The 18,256-nt window shown below is 37.8% G+C and overlaps 1 protein-coding gene across 12 annotated transcripts in view; it reads right to left on the bottom strand.

Annotated features, from left to right (window-relative positions):
* CEP152 (centrosomal protein 152) overlaps positions 1–18,256 on the bottom strand; it is a 91,850-nt gene that overhangs the window by 64,979 nt on the left and 8,615 nt on the right. For 10 of the 12 annotated variants that reach the window (XM_019442175.2, XM_019442172.2, XM_019442176.2 and 7 more), the window contains 7 exons: positions 13,109–13,212; positions 12,833–12,905; positions 12,474–12,752; positions 10,940–11,105; positions 8,499–8,639; positions 7,047–7,186; positions 3,259–3,459 (listed from right to left, as the gene is read on the bottom strand). In XM_019442175.2, coding sequence (XP_019297720.2) covers positions 3,259–3,459; positions 7,047–7,186; positions 8,499–8,639; positions 10,940–11,105; positions 12,474–12,752; positions 12,833–12,905; positions 13,109–13,212 — 1,104 coding nt within the window. The other 2 variants (XM_019442182.2, XM_053889083.1) reach the window with 2 other exon arrangements.

Below are 18,256 nucleotides of genomic sequence, written 5' to 3'. Positions count from 1 at the left end.
ATGTGTGTAGCCGTATGGGGATATGTAGAAAATGCAGAGCACGTATATAATATACTCAAGTTTCTTCAAAAAGAAAAATGTGTTTGGGAGTAATAAGCCACAGGAGTCCCAAGCCTAGGTAGAAGAAAGCATCACTTCTCACTCAAAAAAGCCTATATAGGCTGAATTCCACACAAATAGCAGAACATGAGACAGCCAGGAGTATATTAAGGTAAATGGTTAAAGTCACCTGAAAAAGCCTGAAGAAAATAAGTTGTAATAAGGGCTTTGAAGCAGACAGAAGGCATTTAGGGCCTGATCCACAGGATAATGTAAAGCCCAATAATGCTTTCAGGATACTACCACAAGGGACACCTCATTAAGGATAGTGACAGTATCGTTAAGGAGAGGAAAGAGACTCTCAAGTCTCCTGTTTTACCTTAAAAATTCATGTGAATTTTGCATTCTCTTTCATAATGTAGTCATGTTTGCTTTAAATTTTCTCTACCAAATTTTTGAGCAAAATGAAGCTTCTGGAAACTACTCCATGTTTATTCAACAGTGCAAACCTCTTGGCTCTTGGCTGCTAATTCCCAGGCCAGCTTGAAAAGCGTGGCTCCGAAGTGCCAAAATACCATGGCAAACACGATGAATGGGCTAACGTTAATGACAGTGTGAATGTGTGTGTGAGAAGGGGTGGGGAGACAACCAACATTTACTTATGTGCTGGGGAGGCTACGATCACTCTTATGAGAGACTGAGAACTGGCAAAAAGTTAGTTCAAGAAAAGGTATGAAAAAAACTATATAAAGAAAAGGCCAACTGTAGCAATAACTTGACTATATGCAACAATCAACTAAACCATGTTGTTTCCTGTTAACAAGTTCAGGGAACCAATTACACTCAGAAACCTGTGCAGTTCAAATACCAAGAAACGAACAAAACATGGTTCTATGTTTTCCATGAGTAGATTGAGTAAGAACATTCAGTTCCAGACAGGTAAAGGCAGACATCCCCTAAGACTGACCAAGACAAGTGTGGTGATAAAGAGATAGTAGCTGAATCTATCTTTGGAAGCAAATGGAATTGAACAGGTTTCTAATACACAGAAAAATGAGGATTGGGCCACACACACATAGGTCTGTGGGGACCTCTTAGCTAAAGATAGTGTTTAAACTGGAGCCTTTAAATCTAACATTAAAGGAAAGTTAGAAAGTAGACCAGGTGAAAGTCATGACATAGAAACCAAAGTCCACAACTTCACCTAAAGGTGAAAATTTCAAGAAGACTGAAATGAAGAAGGGTGTTATACAATCAAGGAGATAATCCCAGATCTTAACCCTATATTCAGAGATCTCAGAACATGACACTTCCATGAACGGGAGAGACAGAAGACAGGAAGGTCCAAGAGATGGTTTGCTTGCTATTAGAGAGGTCTGTCCCTGAAGGAACACTGAGCTCAAGAAGCTTCTCCCTCATCCACTCTGTCACACTAGAAAACCTAAGAGGAACTCAGCCATAGTAAAAAGAACTGTTATATGTTGACAGTATGTACAATCCTTTTTACCTACAAAAGATGACGGCTTTAGGAAAGCACTAGATGAATAATGTAATTTTACAAGCTATATATTTCTCAAAATATAGTAGCTACATAGGCATTTTAAGAAAAAAACCTCAACCACATCATGGATTGCTACTCCTCCCACTACACGAATCAATCCCTGTGTTGCATTTGGTCTTTCAAAATATAATTAAATATACATTAAAGCTTTTTGGGATGAGCACTGGGTGTTGTACGGAAACCAATTTGACAATAAATTTCATATATTGAAAAAAATAAATAAAAATAAATAAATAAATAAATAAACATTAAAGCCTGTTTACATCCTGACATTTAGCTGTTGTTCAAAAGATGTTTGCTTAACAGATGAAATAATACGATTAGCACACAAATGTAGTCCTTTCCCACCAAAAACAAGTTTTTCATAAAACAGTGAATTTTTAACCTTTGCAAGGAGAAGCATGAGCCTCTTATAAGGAAAATCTGAATGAGTTTGTGGGTCTTCTCAAAAACAAACAAAAATGCATATGCCAACATCCAAAAGAAAACCATACCCACAATTTGAGATTCCTCAAAGCCATGGAGCCCAGTCATGAACTGCCTTAGGGGACGCCAGATTAAAAGTCTGTATAACTCACACAACGTACTATGTGTGAACATCTATTCTGTTGCCACTGTACACATACAGTACAAAGCACACAGGGACACAGCTGTACGTAACTGCGTGAATAAGTTTGCTTACTCAAGTTCATCTGCTAAATTATCCAGTTATTTGTACCTCGCTACTATTTTCCAAGAGTTGTTTTACTTTTCTCGGTAATATGCTGAATGGAGTACAGGAAAAGGTTTATCTGAAAGTGAAGAAAAGTGCACTCTGGGGCGCCTGGATGGCTCAGTTGGTTAAGCGTCCGACTTCAGCTCAGGTCAGGATCTCCTGGTTCGTGAGTTCGAGCCCCACGTCGGGCTCTGTGTTGACAGCTCAGAGTCTGGAGCCTGCTTCGGATTCTGTGTCTCCCTCTCTCTCTGCCCCTCCCCTGCTCATGCTCTGTCTCTCTTGCTCTCAAAAATAAACATTAAAATTTATTTAATAAACATTAAAAAAATTTAAAAAAAGAAAAGTGCACTCTGAAATTTTATTTATTCAAATGATTACCTGGGGTTTGGGAGCATAAGCAAACCCACGACCTGACTCACCCTTAGTTTACATTTTATTCACTTTGGGGCAAAAATAATTCAAACTGTGAGAGATGCTGAGACTTTCCTCCTTATTTTGTTTATTACACTACTCTCAAAAATTAACTCTTCTCCCAAGAACCACTTGTAGACAATGTTTACTCACAGGTTAACTACCCAACAAAGGCTTTCTACTGGTTAAACTCCCAGGACAACCTCGAAAGTTCAGGCCAGCTCCTAGAGCACTAGCCTTTTCAGTCTGGATTTACCCTAGGGCAATAATTATGTATAAATACTCTACAAATAAAGGACCGGTAGGTAGGAGAACTGAGAAAGTACTAACCAATCCTATAAAAGAAAAAAATTTCCAAAATGATGCCCACAGGACATCTTCATAGATTAAAAATCTTTGGCTTTTAATTTTTACTCACAAACACCTACTGCAAACATCCAAATTTTCCATATGAAGAACCACAAAGTATCAGTTATGAAAAATAACCAGTTTTACTTGTTAATGACAGTGGCTCATTTGAGATCATCCCAACCTGCTCCTTAAGTGCAGTGACTGTAGCATCCAGCTTCCTTTGCAAGGACGACACTTGCTCCTCATGCTTCTTCGTGAGGCCCGTAACAATGCTGTCGTGCTGCTCTCTCACACGCTGGAGTGACTCAGAATGATGGAGGTCCAGCAGCTGCTGCTTCAGGCTTTCCAGAGCCATTTCCGTCGTTCTGGACTTCTTAATCATCTAGAAGGTACACACAGGACATCCACGTTTACAATATTTTGACTCTGTGCTCTCTTTATGGACATTAAAACTCAACCATCCTTTAAGGAGAATAGAGAAGAAAGGGTCTCCCTATGGTGGCTCTAGTTCCTTAAAACTTCCCTAGCTGGGACTCCCCAGGCCCATGGTCGCTGGAAACATCATTCACTGAGAAAAAAACCTATAGTTACCTGAGGAGAATGACAGAGGATTTTGCTTAGCATGATGGCAATGTGGGTACCAGACAAGGAGTCTGTGGCTACAACAGTGGTCCCAGTACTGTTTGCATCTCTCTGAGCCCAGTGGGGGTTGGGGGTGGGGGGGAACCACAATTGTTAGGTCATAGAAAAATGACAACTGTTTCTTAAATGTTTCTTTTCAAAAGACTGATAAAAACTATCAGTGATTACTTACTAAAAAAAAAAGTTTTGGAAACTATGTTTGTACAGCTGTTGAAAAATATTGGTATATTAGGCTAAATAATGGCTTCCAAAAGATGTCCATATCCTAATCCCTAAAACCTGTGAGTATGTTATGTTATATGACAAGGGAAAAGCAAGGTTACAGATGAAATTAAAATTGCTAATCAGATGACCTTAAAATAAAAAAGATTAACCTGAGGGTGCCTAGGTGGCTCAGGTGGTTGGGCGTCTGTCTGACTCTTGGTTTTGGCTCAGGTCATGATCTCACGGTTCCTGAGTTTGAACTCGCGTTGGGCTTCCGTACTGATGTGCAGGGCCTACCTGCGATTCTCTCTCTCTTCCTTTCTCTCTGCCCTTTCCTTGCTCATGCTCTCTCTCTCTCTCAAAATAAATAAACTTAAAAAAAAAATGCTACAAGATAAAAGATTATCCTGTATCACCTGGGGTCCAATGTATCTAGAGAGATCCTTAAATGAGAAAAACTGAGGCAAGAAAGTCAGAACCAGTGACTTCTGGCCCTGAAGATGAAAATGGGCATAAACCAAGGAGTGCAGGTGGCCTCTAGGAGCTAGAAAAGGCAAGAAAATGGATTCTCCCCCAGAGCCTCCAAAAAGCAGCACAGCCCTGCTGACCTTGACTTTAGCCCAATGAGACCCATATCAGACTTCTAACCTCCAGAACTGTAAGACAGAAGCACTATTTCAAGCCATTAAGTTTATATTAATCTGTTATAACAACAATAGGAACCCAATACACGTGGTGATTCTGTTGCTTTTATGTTTTCATTTATGCCTTATTTCTTAAAAATGCAATTTCTAACTTATAAAGAGATTAAAAAGTTATAACCTTTTACTACATAAAAGCAAGTCAGGTTTTTAACCTAAGGACTATCAGTTTTCAAAAAGTTAAAATGCTAATAGTCTATATCACACAAAAATTAAAATTTAAAATGAGGCTTATCCTTCATTTCTAGTCCAGAGATTGACTATTTATTCCAATACTGTGCGAAGTGCTTATGGCATTTATTTATTTGCTCAATAAATAATGTGACTACTTTGTAGTAGGCAGGGTTCTAGGCACTGAAGGACATGATGAAAGGCAGGCAAGGTCCAGACTCTTACTACTTTCTGCTGGGAAGGGACAGACCTTAACAAGTAAACAAAGGAGATCATTTCAGACAGTTTCGTTTTTAATTTTTTTTTAATGTTTACTTTCGACAGACAGCGTGCACACGAGCGAGCGTGGGGGAGGGGCAGAGAGAGACGGAGACACAGAATCCGAAGCAGGCTCTAGGCTCTGAGCTGTCAGCACAGAGCCCGACATAGGGCTTGAACCCATGAAAAGTGAGATCATGACCTGAGCCAAAGCTAGATGCTTAACTGACTGAGCCCCCCGAGGTGCCCTTCATAGGATATGGTATGATGAAGAAGAGTGGAAATGCGGGGCTTTGGGCAACTTCAGATATAAAGTGGCTTGTTTTAGCTCACACCTGAAGGATAAGGAGCCAGATATGAAACAACACTGTTTAAATTCTTTCATTAAACCATCCTCAGAACTAGCCACAAATCTCATCCAAACCAAGCTCACAATTTTATAGTCACTTTCATTTTTAGCCACCCTTTTTCCCCCTCTCCAAAATGGTTTGACTCTCTCTCATGAGTCACCCTCCACCAGGCTTGGCTACCAATAACCTCTGACCATTTCCAACCATTAAATGGCTATCTAGTTCATTAATCAAAAAATGTGCTGCCACTTTATTTTTTTTATTTAATTTTTTTAGATTTTATTTTTAAGTAATCTTTATACCCAACATGGGGCTCAAACCCACAACCCTGAGATCAAGAGTTACATGCTCCACTGACAGAATTCGCCAGGTGCCTCTGTGCCACAACTTTAAAGGCACGTGTACTGGAGTCAGGAAATTTCAGTTTTGCTGCTTTGTCAATAACTGGCTTTGTAATCTTGGGCAAGTAATTTGACCTCTTCCAAAATTTGATTAACTCATCTATAAAGTAAACACAATGCCTCACTAATCAAAATCCCAACAAGATCTTTTTACAAACATAAAAAGTTGATATGCAAAATCTAGAAAAGGAAATGTAAAAAAGAGCTACAAAATTTTTAAAGAATACACCAGTAGCCCTTGTTATCCAAATTTCAAGACATACTGTAACGCTATAGTTGTGTTAGTATCAGAGCAGGAACAGAGAAATATATAAGAAAAAACATGTACAGGTCACGTCAATGTTCAACAACACTCACTCAACATATACTGACCACCTATTATGTGCCAGGCAAAAAGAAGACACGGGAAACTTAGGAAAAGAAGGAGCTTATTAATCAAATAGCACTGTGTTGTAGAAAGGACCTTCCAGAGAGGAGAGAGGGTATATATGAGAACATAAAAACAACAAACAGGAGCGCCTGGATGGCTCAGTCAGTTCAGCATCTGACTCTTGATTTTGGCTCAGGTCATGATCTCACAGTATGTGAATTTGAGCTTCACGTTGCGATCTGCATGAACAGCATGGAGCCTGCTTGGGATTGTCTCCTCTCTCTGACCCTCCCCCACTTGCCCTCTGTCTCTCAAAATAAATAAAAACTTTTTAAAAATGTAAAAAAAAACCAACAAATACACTGCTGAGTTTGAGGAGAGTAAAGAAAGAGGTAGGCAAGGATCAGATGGCCATTTCAATGTCACACTTCATCCCACAAGTAAAGCGAGGTCACTGACAGGCTTTAAGCAAAGGAAAGATGATCATATTTTAGAAACATGACTCAGAGGGCCATAAGAGAGAATATGGAGAAGGGGTAAAAGACTAGAGACTATTTAAGAGATTTTTGCTAGAGATGGTAAAAATCCTGAATCAGGGACATGCAGACAGAAATGAGGAGACTCAACAGAACATAGTAGCTGACTGCATGAAAGAGGACAGAGGACCTGAGGTCTCCTCCAGACTTCTATCTGGTACACAGATAACTGGGTGGATGGGAGCACCATTCCTCCGAGGTAAGGGAAACAAAAGCAAGCTTATGGTAGAAGAAGGTATCAACTTCAAGGTTCTTCTAAATTTAGCCCTACGATACCAAAAGCTAAGCAATTAATAAATAACCTTTTACCATAAATAATCATGATAAAATATTTACCTGTTCTTCGTTCACTTTTAACGCTTGTATTTGGGTCTCCAGTGCTTTTATTTGCGCTTCAAGTTGTAGCTCTCTCTCTTTTCCATTCTGAAAGAGTTTCTGTGATTCTCGGAGGCTGAGGGTCAAACCTTCCTTTTCATCTAGAACATTAAAAATGTTTACATAAATAGTAAGTTACTGTACAGGGACCCCGATTGTAACAATCTCTATCAAATATCAGATCCATATCATACAAATGTTCTGTTCCGTTTAGATAGTGAACTTCAGCGGATTTAGAGAAAACCAGGAAAGCTCCAAAAAAGAATGCCTGAGTGACACCAAAAAAACTGAGAGAAACACAACCACTTCCTTCAAAAATCTTCCCTTTGGGAACCACAAGATTTCCTAATAATGATTTCAGCATTTGTTTACTTGAGAAACTACACAGATGTGACAAATCTCTGTTAATCAAAGAAGGGATCTGAGGACTATTAACTTTTTATATGTACTTGCAATGAACTCTTAAATTCACCTAATCTTAAATTCTTCCCACATACTTTACTGTAACAGTTCACAAGTTCTTCTCTCAAAAGAAATTTTATGAGCATTACAGAAAAAGACCTTTTCACTATCAATTAGGTTTGAAACAAGTTCGAGTTCAGTCACAAAATTATTCTACAAATGAAAAGTTCAACATTGACCAAAACTACAGAAATCATGAAGAGTAAGCAATTATAATTTGAATCTGTGTTTACTCTATGTGCTTTTCCCAGCAATGACTCCATTTTCTCCTTGGCACTTCCAAAGGAGTTCAGGATCACTAACTCTTACTTGGACTCAAATCTTATGTTAATTTGTAGGCTTAGAAAATGTATTGCAAACTAAACACAAGTCTCTTTGGGAATTGGAATACTTCATCCAAGGTAAACTACATAAGGAGTCAACAACTTATTAGGACAGAATGCTACCAGCATAAAGAATGTTCACTGATTCTAAAAGCCTGATAGAAGAGTAAGAGGGAGAAAAGGAGGATCTCGAAATAATATGTTCTGGAGAGAAGTAATCCAAGGCCAGGTGTCAAAAGTCCTGGGTTTTTGTTTCATTCTGACTCATTATGAGCCCTCCGACCTAGGGCGTCCACTCTCTAAGCTTCATATTTATTTATTTTAATTTTTTTTAACGTTTATTTATTTTTGAGACAGGGAGAGACAGAGCACGAACGGGGGAGGGTCAGAGAGAGGGAGACACAGAATCCGAAACAGGCTCCAGGCTCCGAGCTGTCAGCACAGAGCCAGATGCGGGGCTCGAACTCACGGACCGCAAGATCGTGACCTGAGCCGAAGTCGGCCGCTCAACCGACTGAGCCACCCAGGCGCCCCTCTAAGCTTCATATTTAAAGTGAGGCTCTCAGAAACAAGATCTGTAGCTCTAGTGCACCTCATAAATGACAGCACCCAACAGGTGTCATCTTACCTTTGACTATCAGAAGCTGGTGATTCAGATATCTAATTTGATGCTCACTTTCATTTAACTTTTCAACTAAGTTGTCTAGTTGTCTCTCTTTTGCTTTGTTAAGAACCTGAAGTTGGATAATCTGCATATTTTCTGCAGAATCTGCATTGAAATTAAAGACAATTTATTAGATAAAAGCAAACACAAATGTAAATTTGTGGATACAACTCAGTATCATGAAATCAATTCAATTGATTGCAACTAGCATTAAAAAAAAAAAAGACGATAATGTATCAGAGTGCATCATGTAGTATGAATAATGATTATTTTGTGAAACTTGTGTTTTAGTTATAGATACTTATTTACATAGGTATATATTATAAGACCTCAACACAATGTAAAAAATGTACTTCTTACTGTGGTCACTGCCAGACATGTTTAAAAAGTCTGGTCTAGAGTAGAACCCTGAATCACTACCATTTTGACTAATTAAAGATATGCATATACCAATTAGAATGGAATAGAGTTCGATGCTCTCACAAAATTGAAAAAAAAAAGTACATCAGCTTCTATAAAGCCATTTCTAAAGAAAATTTCTAGACATCCTTCTCAAAATTTATTTTAAACAGGAGTGGGAATTAAATTGTATTCACGTTCATGGCAACACATAACTGTCGCGTTAATAAATGAACAGATCAATAAAGAATTTTGAGGTCTTCTTTCAGAAATGATTCAAGTCATTTTAGGGACCACTTAAAAATGACTGGGGGAAAAAGAAAAAAATGACGTGTAGGAGAAGGATAGTACTTCAACAACAAAATGATACACATTCTTCATTTTCTACTAGAACAATGCCTCTACTTGCTAACAACCAACAGAATCTTCTTTTTTAAAAGAAAAATGGTTAAGACCAAAAGAAAACCCTGAAGACTGGAAACTTTGTTACAAGTCAGACTAAAAAACGGAGGTAGCTCAGGAATTAGCAATCTACAGGCCACACCTCTCTCCAAAGTCATTTTTTTTAACTACTGTTGCTAAACTGTAATCACTAAATTCAGCACTACCATGCCATTAGGTTATTTCATTAACTTCCGAATGTCAAATTTAGGCAAACGTGTAACTTACTTAAACAAAAATAAATAAATAAATGAACCGACTTGATAAAATGCGGACTGTTAAGAAACTGATGTAAGGTTATATGTGCAGAAAGGCCGAGAGACAGAAATGTAACTGAACACAGTGCAGCTGGAAGAGCAAATACCAAGATGTCAGGCCACTGGCCTGATGCGTATCTACCCAGCCCAAGCCAGTTATGCCACACACGCTGTCCACTTCCTCATCTCCTCATTCCACAGCACCTTCTGAACAAAGAAGGGGTCCCCATATTTGCCATGGACGCCTTCGGGGGAAACTGAAGCCTGGCTCCCCCTGGAACTGTCCTGCAGCCCACGTGTATGGTGGACATAGCTCTCTGAAGGTGGGGCATGAAGTCCAATTTCCTTGGTGTAGCCCAGGGAACCCAGAATAGCCAAAATGACCTTCCCCCTGCTTCTCGAATGTACAACAAACGAAAAACTTGCTGTCACACTTAGAATCACACTGGCTCTTCCACATGCATAATAACTAGAAGTTATCTCACATGTCGGAGAGTGTGACGATAAAAGCGAAGCGTATGAAACACTCTTTCGGGTGTTTCATACCCGAAAAAGTTCTGCCTTTTGGTTTTGGAGGCTTCATCTCCTCAACATTCTCTAGTCACACTTCTCACTCTCATATTTATACATGCACTATATACGAGGAACTCTTTTTTTGGCAAGTGCCACATGACTAACCCTGAGATAACTCCAGTTTAAATTCTGAACAATTAAGTACTTTGTATCAGAGTTGTCTAATTGTTACACTATAACTCTAAAAAATTAAAAGAAAAAAGATGATAATGGCTGATTACTAAACTACATTTCTGTGTGGTAATGAAAAATCTTAGATTGAAGAGAAAACTATAGTTCCTTTTCTAAATTAGACTTCAGTAAGAAAAATAAGAAAAATATGTATCTAATGAAAAGTCTTTACCAACTAGAATGACTGAAACGTACAGTTGAGAAGAACTTCTATTAATCTTTCATTATAGTAAGTTTCAAATATGTAAGGTAGAGAGAAGAGTGCAATGAATCCCATCGACCCATCACCCAGATTCAACAATTATGAACTCATGGCCAGTCTTCCTTCAGCTACATCTCCACCCAACATTACCCCAAACAACATATTATTTAAAGTACATCCAAGATTTCATATCAGTTTATTCATACATTCTTCAGGATCTCTAAAAATAAGGGGACTTTAAAAAAAAAAAAAACAACACAACTCCATTATCATATTTAAAAAAAAAACAATTCTTGAACATGTCCAAAGTGTTCAAAAATTCTCCAATTATGTTAAGAAATAAATATAAACTTGATACATACTTTCATTAGCTCCTAAAAACTGTTGTTGCAGGCCTTCAAATGTGTCACTTCCCGCTATCTCCTGGGCTGGTGAGTCATCATTCTGGGCAGAAGGCTGATAAGGTTTATATGTCACTTTATATGGTTCCAAGGCTTGACAACTGGGGCCTTGTGATATACCAAATTGCTATTATAAGATGATAAATGAAATTGACAATCATGATTTGGCCTTTTCTTTGAAAATGATCTGAATCAAACACCTCAATTTTGTCATGAAATTTAATTGTGGTACAATTACAAACTTTATACATACATCTTTGCTTAAAAATACCACTTAGAGTTATTTAACAGTGTTAACTCAAAGTCTGCAATATATAATTTTATGTATCTTAATTGCACTTCTGAAAATATAATGGGGCCAATTCCATAAATAACACTCAAGAATTCCAGTAAGATGGGGCGCCTGGGTGGCTCAGTCGGTTAAGCATCCGACTTCGGCTCAGGTCACGATCTCGCGGTCCGTGAGCTCGAGCCCCGCATGGGGCTCTGAGCTGATGGCTGGGAGCCTGGAGCCTGCTTCCAATTCTGTGTCTCCCTCTCTCTCTGTCCCTCCCCCGTTCATGCTCTGTCTCTCTCTGTCTCAAAATAAATAAACGTTAAAAAAAAAAAAATTAAAAAAAAAAAAAGAATTCCAGTAAGATCATATAGAAATATTTAAGAATGATTTAGATGATGCCAATATCCGGGGAACATAAAAATGTACACATTCAATAACAAGAACATGTGATACAATACCTCGTATGTAATAAATATTCAATAATGCTTGTGGAATAATTAACATTCCATAGAAATAGAAGAGAAAACGACCATGTTAAAAGGACCAAAAAGTCATCCTCTCATTGGGTGACATAAAATAGCTGTTGGCAAAAAGAGGAAAAGCTACTGGCAAAATCAGTGTCACTGAGAAAATCTAAGAAGCAGCTACCTATATCCTAAGGTCTTATCTCATTAAACTCTCCCAGGGCTAAAAAGAAAAAAAAAAGAAAAAAAAAAAGTGTTCCTTTCCTTAAGATTCATCCTGTCTACTGCCGTACCATTGCAAAACAGGTATCAGCTTTGAAGTGTTCAACCTAAAATCTGTTACAGAGGCAGTGAGCTAGAAAATCAAGGTAACTAAATGGTGTCACCTACATAGATTTACCACTTTAAAATTACATCAACATACCTGAACATAGCTTCTCATTGAAGCGCGGTGACACAGTAGAAGCCAGAAGCAGCAGTAAGTGAGGTGATTCTTTGGCAAACCTAACTTTTAATATTTAACTGTTTCTATAAAGCCTCTTATTTTAAAATTCTACCTTCAGATCATGAATGGATTGTAAACAGAAAACAGCATGACTAATTCAGCACAAGCCTGAATAAAAGCACTCTCGGGACTTTTTGTACTTAAAATAAAGCTTACCATTGCACTTATATACATTTTAAAAATAAACACACACAAGCAAATGTGTACACACATACACATGAATTCCTGAAAGTCCAGTTCTTACAATACCTGGAAATGATTCCTTTGAGGATCTGAAAATTTAATTATATTAGTTGGTTGGCTATTAAATTCCTGCTTCTGACCATTGGTATATGGCCTAAAGTTTTCAGGAAGGTGATATAAATCGGTCTGTTCGTAATTACTTGGAGGACTGTAACCACTTCCGCCTTCATCTCCAACTTCATTAGGATGGTACCCAGGATGCTGGTCGTCAGCTTTACTTTGATTGTCTTCCCAGCCATTGCCACTTTTCTCTCCAGTATATACATCACGAATCTCATTATAGTCCTAGTAGATAACAAAAGTAAAACAAAGGCACTAAGATCTAGTCCCGCCCTCACCAAAGTCATCATCCACCAGATACTTACATTTCCACTTTGAGATTTAGGCAGCACTTGATGCTCATGCCAGTTCATCTCCAATTGCTCAGAGCGATGCGGTCTTGAGAAAAATCGATACTTTAGATTTAGAGCCTATCACAGAGAACTCCCAAGATTTTAACATGTTTTCCCTCCAACCTTCACCTAAAATTCTAAGAATCAGTTTACAATTTTATAATCATGTACATTATTGCCCACAGAGAATCAAAAGAAAGAGTCTTAGGGTCTTCTAATATACGAGTGAAAGTGATTTCCGGTCCTTACTCGCCCTCTGTGCCGTCCTCGCTGCAGTCCGAGTAGGGGAGTTCAGGGGAGGACAGGTCATCATCCAGCATGTCGTGAGGTAGGTCAGTGAGTAGCTGCTGCAACTAAGACAGGAGAGCCAGCATCAACATCACACTGACTTAAACATTTAAACTCAAGCCAAAGCTGCCTTGGAAAGCGTGATTTTGACTTTAGAAGACAAAGAAGTTCCTAATTTCTCCATTTAATAAGCGTTTTAAATTCCACACACATTATGTTCATCATCTCATGTGGGGAACAGGGGAATGCGTAATATCAGGATTTACACTAGAAGGATTTACACGTTTTCCTACAGAAGTCTTAGATGAAAACACACATACATTACAATAGAATTTTAAAACTTCTTTATAGACACACAGGAAGTCATGACAATGGTACAATCACCGTATTATGTTACCACAGGGCAGACTTGAGTCTCAGAATCCTGTTTGACCAGTAATCAGAAGGTGGGGACTTGAGAATCACACATTCCCCATGGGAGCCTGAGGAGCCAGCTCTACTTGGGCCAGGTGGTGAAAACAGTAGTTCCAGCAGCAGCGGCAGGTGGCCCGGAAGCCTTAAAAGCTCTAATAATGTGACAGAAACCCCTTGGAGAGTGATTAATTAGCAGACTGGTGTCTAATTCCAATGATGAAAAGATACATGATACTTCAGCTCTTGTAAAACAGTTGAATAAAAACAAGAGTTTTAAGTCCACTTTTCCACAGATAGCACTCTCAAAAGCATAACTCCAAAACTGACATAAAAGTATTTGACCTCACTCTGTAATGTTTTTCTAGATAAATCACACCTTTAGCATCCCGCCTATAAAAACTAGATAAAAACAAATTCGTTTAAGTTTCAAAATAAACCGTGATTAAGAGATGAATAAACTGTCTAATTTGTTGAATTTCAGTATCTGTAAATGTCTTTCTTCAATTTCCAATATAATGTCTTAAAAGTAATAACAATCAGAAGATTCAAATATTATTAAATAGAAGAAAACTGAAATCATCATCATGATTTCTCATTAAAATTAAGCACTGGTTAAATTAACAAGTTGACTGAGTCCTCCGCAGCACATAAATGAATCCCATAAAATTACGTAATGTGAGTGTGTTTTAAAAATATTAAATACTCTGTAAAACCTTGGAGGAAACAAAACAAGATGATTCTTAGTCTATAGCAAGTTTTTTTCCCCATTTCTCTGTCCTTAGAATAGAAGGAATGAAATATAGCTATAAAACATGTCTGAGTATTACATTTATAATCAAAAACCTTCTGAAATAAAATACATATGTATAAAGTTAAATAAAAATATTCCAAGAAAGGTCTCAAACGAATACTCCAATTGTTAACTGAATTTTGGAGAAGTCAAATTTGGGAATGGAAATGGGGTATATGAGGAGGGGAGGGGGATATTTCCTCACCCCACATATATTTCTAATATTCACTGTATTATTTTTTTTTAATTTTCTGAACCCATGTTGTTCTTTAAAAATGAAACATGAGAAAAACATTCTTATTCTATTCCAGTGAAAAGTTAACTTTGTCCCAAAATTTATTCGATATTAGTATGAACAACCAAGACCTTGATTTATTGGCCACCTGCTCATGCTGGCTAATTGAAAAACCTTTTTGAGAATTAGCCATATCAGACTTGATCCAAAGACATAAAGAAAAAGAAACACTAAAAATGGAACAAAACACATCAATCTATTAGTATACTACATGCATGCCTCAAGTGAAAGGTAGCAAAGTGATTTGAGAAAGACACAAAATTCACTAAGCAAAAATCATATATGATGTCTTTTAAAGTAGTCAAACTTGTTTTGTCTATAATTATGTACCACTGCTTTAAGGAAAAAGACTACCCCCACACACTACCCAGAGAAAAATACCAAGAAAATAAATCTCTTATACTTACATCAAGTAAGGACTCCTGTACAGAAAGAATATTTTCTCGTAAACCTTCAGTGAGGTTCAAGTACATAGCCTTATCATTAAGGGGAACCTTGACAGGGACATCGGAATAGTACATTTTTTCCTCTCACCAAGACAGAAAAAGCTATACAATAATTAAGCAGTTCTTTGTGACACCACAAAAGTAACACAACTGGCATCCACGGAGGAAAATTAATCTGAGCACAAGTAGAAAGTTCATCAAAATGCTTCTGGATCCATAGATGAACTTAACAACTAGCAAAATCATCCCTATAGTATTTAGTTTCTTAAAAAATATTTTACAGATATGCTAACACTTTGAAACCGTTTCATTCACCTTCAAAAAAATTTTCCCTGAAGTTCTTTGGCATAGTTGGGCCATATTCCTGGCTTCCATAACTTTCAGGACAGAAAGAAGCTAAATGAGGTGAGTCCCCCTAATAAGGGCATTCGGGAACAAAAATCCCACCCCCAAGGCTTCCATTCCCAGGATCAAAGTGTGCCCTTCTCATATACACTGTCAAATAGATTTTGCTTTCGGTCATTGAACTTTCGCCATAAAACACAGAATTACCAGATCAACTTAGCATGATACCAAGTAGAGAATTTTATAAACTATAAATTTTCCTCATTAAAGAACCCACCTAGCTACCAAATACAGATTCAAGGGCAAAGAGAACGCTCTTTATAAATTACAACATTTAATTCCACTCATTACTTTCAAATTCAACAGATTGCTTTTGGGTTGCAAATGTAATCTTTTCAGTGGGACATTATTGTGTGTCAACTGAGTTTAATCATTAAAGAGATACCTTCCCATAGAAAAAAGATAATTTGCCATTGCTAAGGCCTCTACTGAAATGCATTCTAAGCCATTCCATAAACTCCTCTCTCTTTGCTACTTCACAGCTTTCTTTCCTAAAAAGAAAGAAAAACCTGAGGGCATTTTACTCAAAGAACTTGAGCAGCAAAACACTTTGCAATAAGTCATGCAGAACACCCAAACAGCCTATGTGTAGGGGGAATGTAAAACAGAGAACATGTAAACTTTTTGCTAGGGTTTTCAACCTAACTAAACAGACTGTCTTCAGAGACTGTAATCTTCAACATTCATGAAAGCATGAATTACTTGCCACACATCTTCACATCTTTTCCCAGGAGAAAAGCAACAAATGGAACAGCCAACACTCATATGCCTTTTGAACAGGTTACCTCACAAACACACTGAAAAGATTCTGATATGTTAAAATGTGAATTATTACAGAATGCTTTCATGGATATACACTAAGCAGAATCTTCATTTTAACCTAAGAGCCAAGTTAAAAGCATCCTTGAAATGGCCCAATGTGGGAATGATAAAGGGCCAAATAACTTGGCAACCAGAGTTTTAGTTTATGATTTATACTACAGGCAGAATTTTTTTTTAAATCCATTCCATTAATGAAATAAATTTTATGTTAGTGGGAAAGACTGTGTCTAGATCGCCACATATCTGAAAAAGAAATATGGCAGCATTTCCTCAACAAATATTGGCTGCCCTACAGATGACACAAAACTCCAGGCCTGGAAGGAACACTGGAGCTCCTCCCAACCCACATCTCTCCTTCTAAAGGGGAGCAAAGCAAGACCCGGAGAAGGTAAGGGGCATGCCCAGGAAAAGAGTTACGGTCCCAGAGCCCACACCAGAACCTGAATCTCCCCATTCCCACTCCAATTTTCTTCTACGTGACATTTTGTTGGTCACTGGAAGACACTTATGTCTACCTATTTGTATATGATCAAACCACACTCAGCCAGACTTAGGTTTTTGTTTCCACTGTGACAGTCCCTGAAAAATACCTATATAAGAAACATTCAAAGGCATAATCCAGATAAAGTATAAGAAACTGCTAAAGAAAAATATCTACCATATGAATACTGAACCATTTGTTTCTTTGATTTTCTCAGGTGATGACAAGAAAATTCCACTAAATACGTCAAATAATATAAAATGTAAACAAATACTGGCTTCACAACCCCCTCTAGTGGGGACAAAATGTCAAACTGTTCCTATAATTACATCAAACAAGGCAGTTAGAAAGTAGAAGAAAGGCTTTGCAGTGGAAACCCTACCTCTTTAAAACACAGGATTTCAAAAAGCTCAAATGAGCTTTATTATTCTATTAGAGAAGCACTGACATAAAAACCAAATGGACTCAAATCAGCATGGCCAGGTGCAAGCTTCTCTCTGCCATCTGCTTCTTAAAGCACCTACATTTCTACTCAAGATCATTTTCCAGGCTTCAAATCTAACATTACTAAATGAACTATCATCAGCAAGTATTATCTTGAGAGCACAGATTACTAGTACTTCTTCCCCAAACCACCAGCTCCAAAATACATACTCATATACGGAGAACAAAGCAATAATCACAGAGCTGTTTCTGGTAATACTGCAAGTTCACGTGTATTCCAGCAACCTGTGAGATTCCAAGTGACAATCTACCTTAAGCTGTAGGGTTACCAGTAACTCTGGAGCTTGTAACCACTCCTATCACAACAATAACAACTCTATAATAACCCATGATGAAATCACAAAGCACACTGACTTAAGTGACAAGTATTTTGAAAAATCACATTGTTACAATTATGAATGAGTTAACAGAAGAACTTTTGAATTCCACTTTTCCAGCTTTACAAGTAAAAGTTTGCCTAGAATACTTTGGATGAGGTCCACTTAGTAGCAAGGGGGACAAGTACATCCCTAATTCTCAAATCGTACAGCAAGAAAGTAATGTGATCCAACAAGTTGTAAGAACTATCAGTGATATGAATATTAATTAACATGACAGCATATCTCCCTGGTATCATCACCCTCACTCAGCTGCACCGTTATCTGCTCTGTTTACTCTGTAGAAGATGGAGTTTTGGGTGAGAGACTGGATGAGGCTACAGGTTATACACTTCTTCTCTGCTATGCCTTGGCCCACAGTACCCAAACTTTTACCATTATACCATTAGGAACTGAAGTAATTTAGAAATGATTATAGTGCCTTACTTTTCTGTGAAACTCTTGGAGATTTTTTAAAAATATGGGTCTAATCACATATTTAGACCTCTGTGGTTTGAGGTTCTACTGGTCTAAACGTCCTCTGACTACTGAGTCACTTTACTAAATACTTTCCTTTTTTGAAGATTAAATGGACC

This window comes from Panthera pardus, unplaced genomic scaffold (assembly GCF_024362965.1).
Source record: "Panthera pardus isolate Hobbes unplaced genomic scaffold, ASM2436296v1 HiC_scaffold_24, whole genome shotgun sequence".
Lineage (NCBI taxonomy): Eukaryota > Metazoa > Chordata > Mammalia > Carnivora > Felidae > Panthera > Panthera pardus.
Note: the sequence above shows the minus strand (reverse complement) of the source record. Positions and strands in the feature narration are given on the sequence as shown.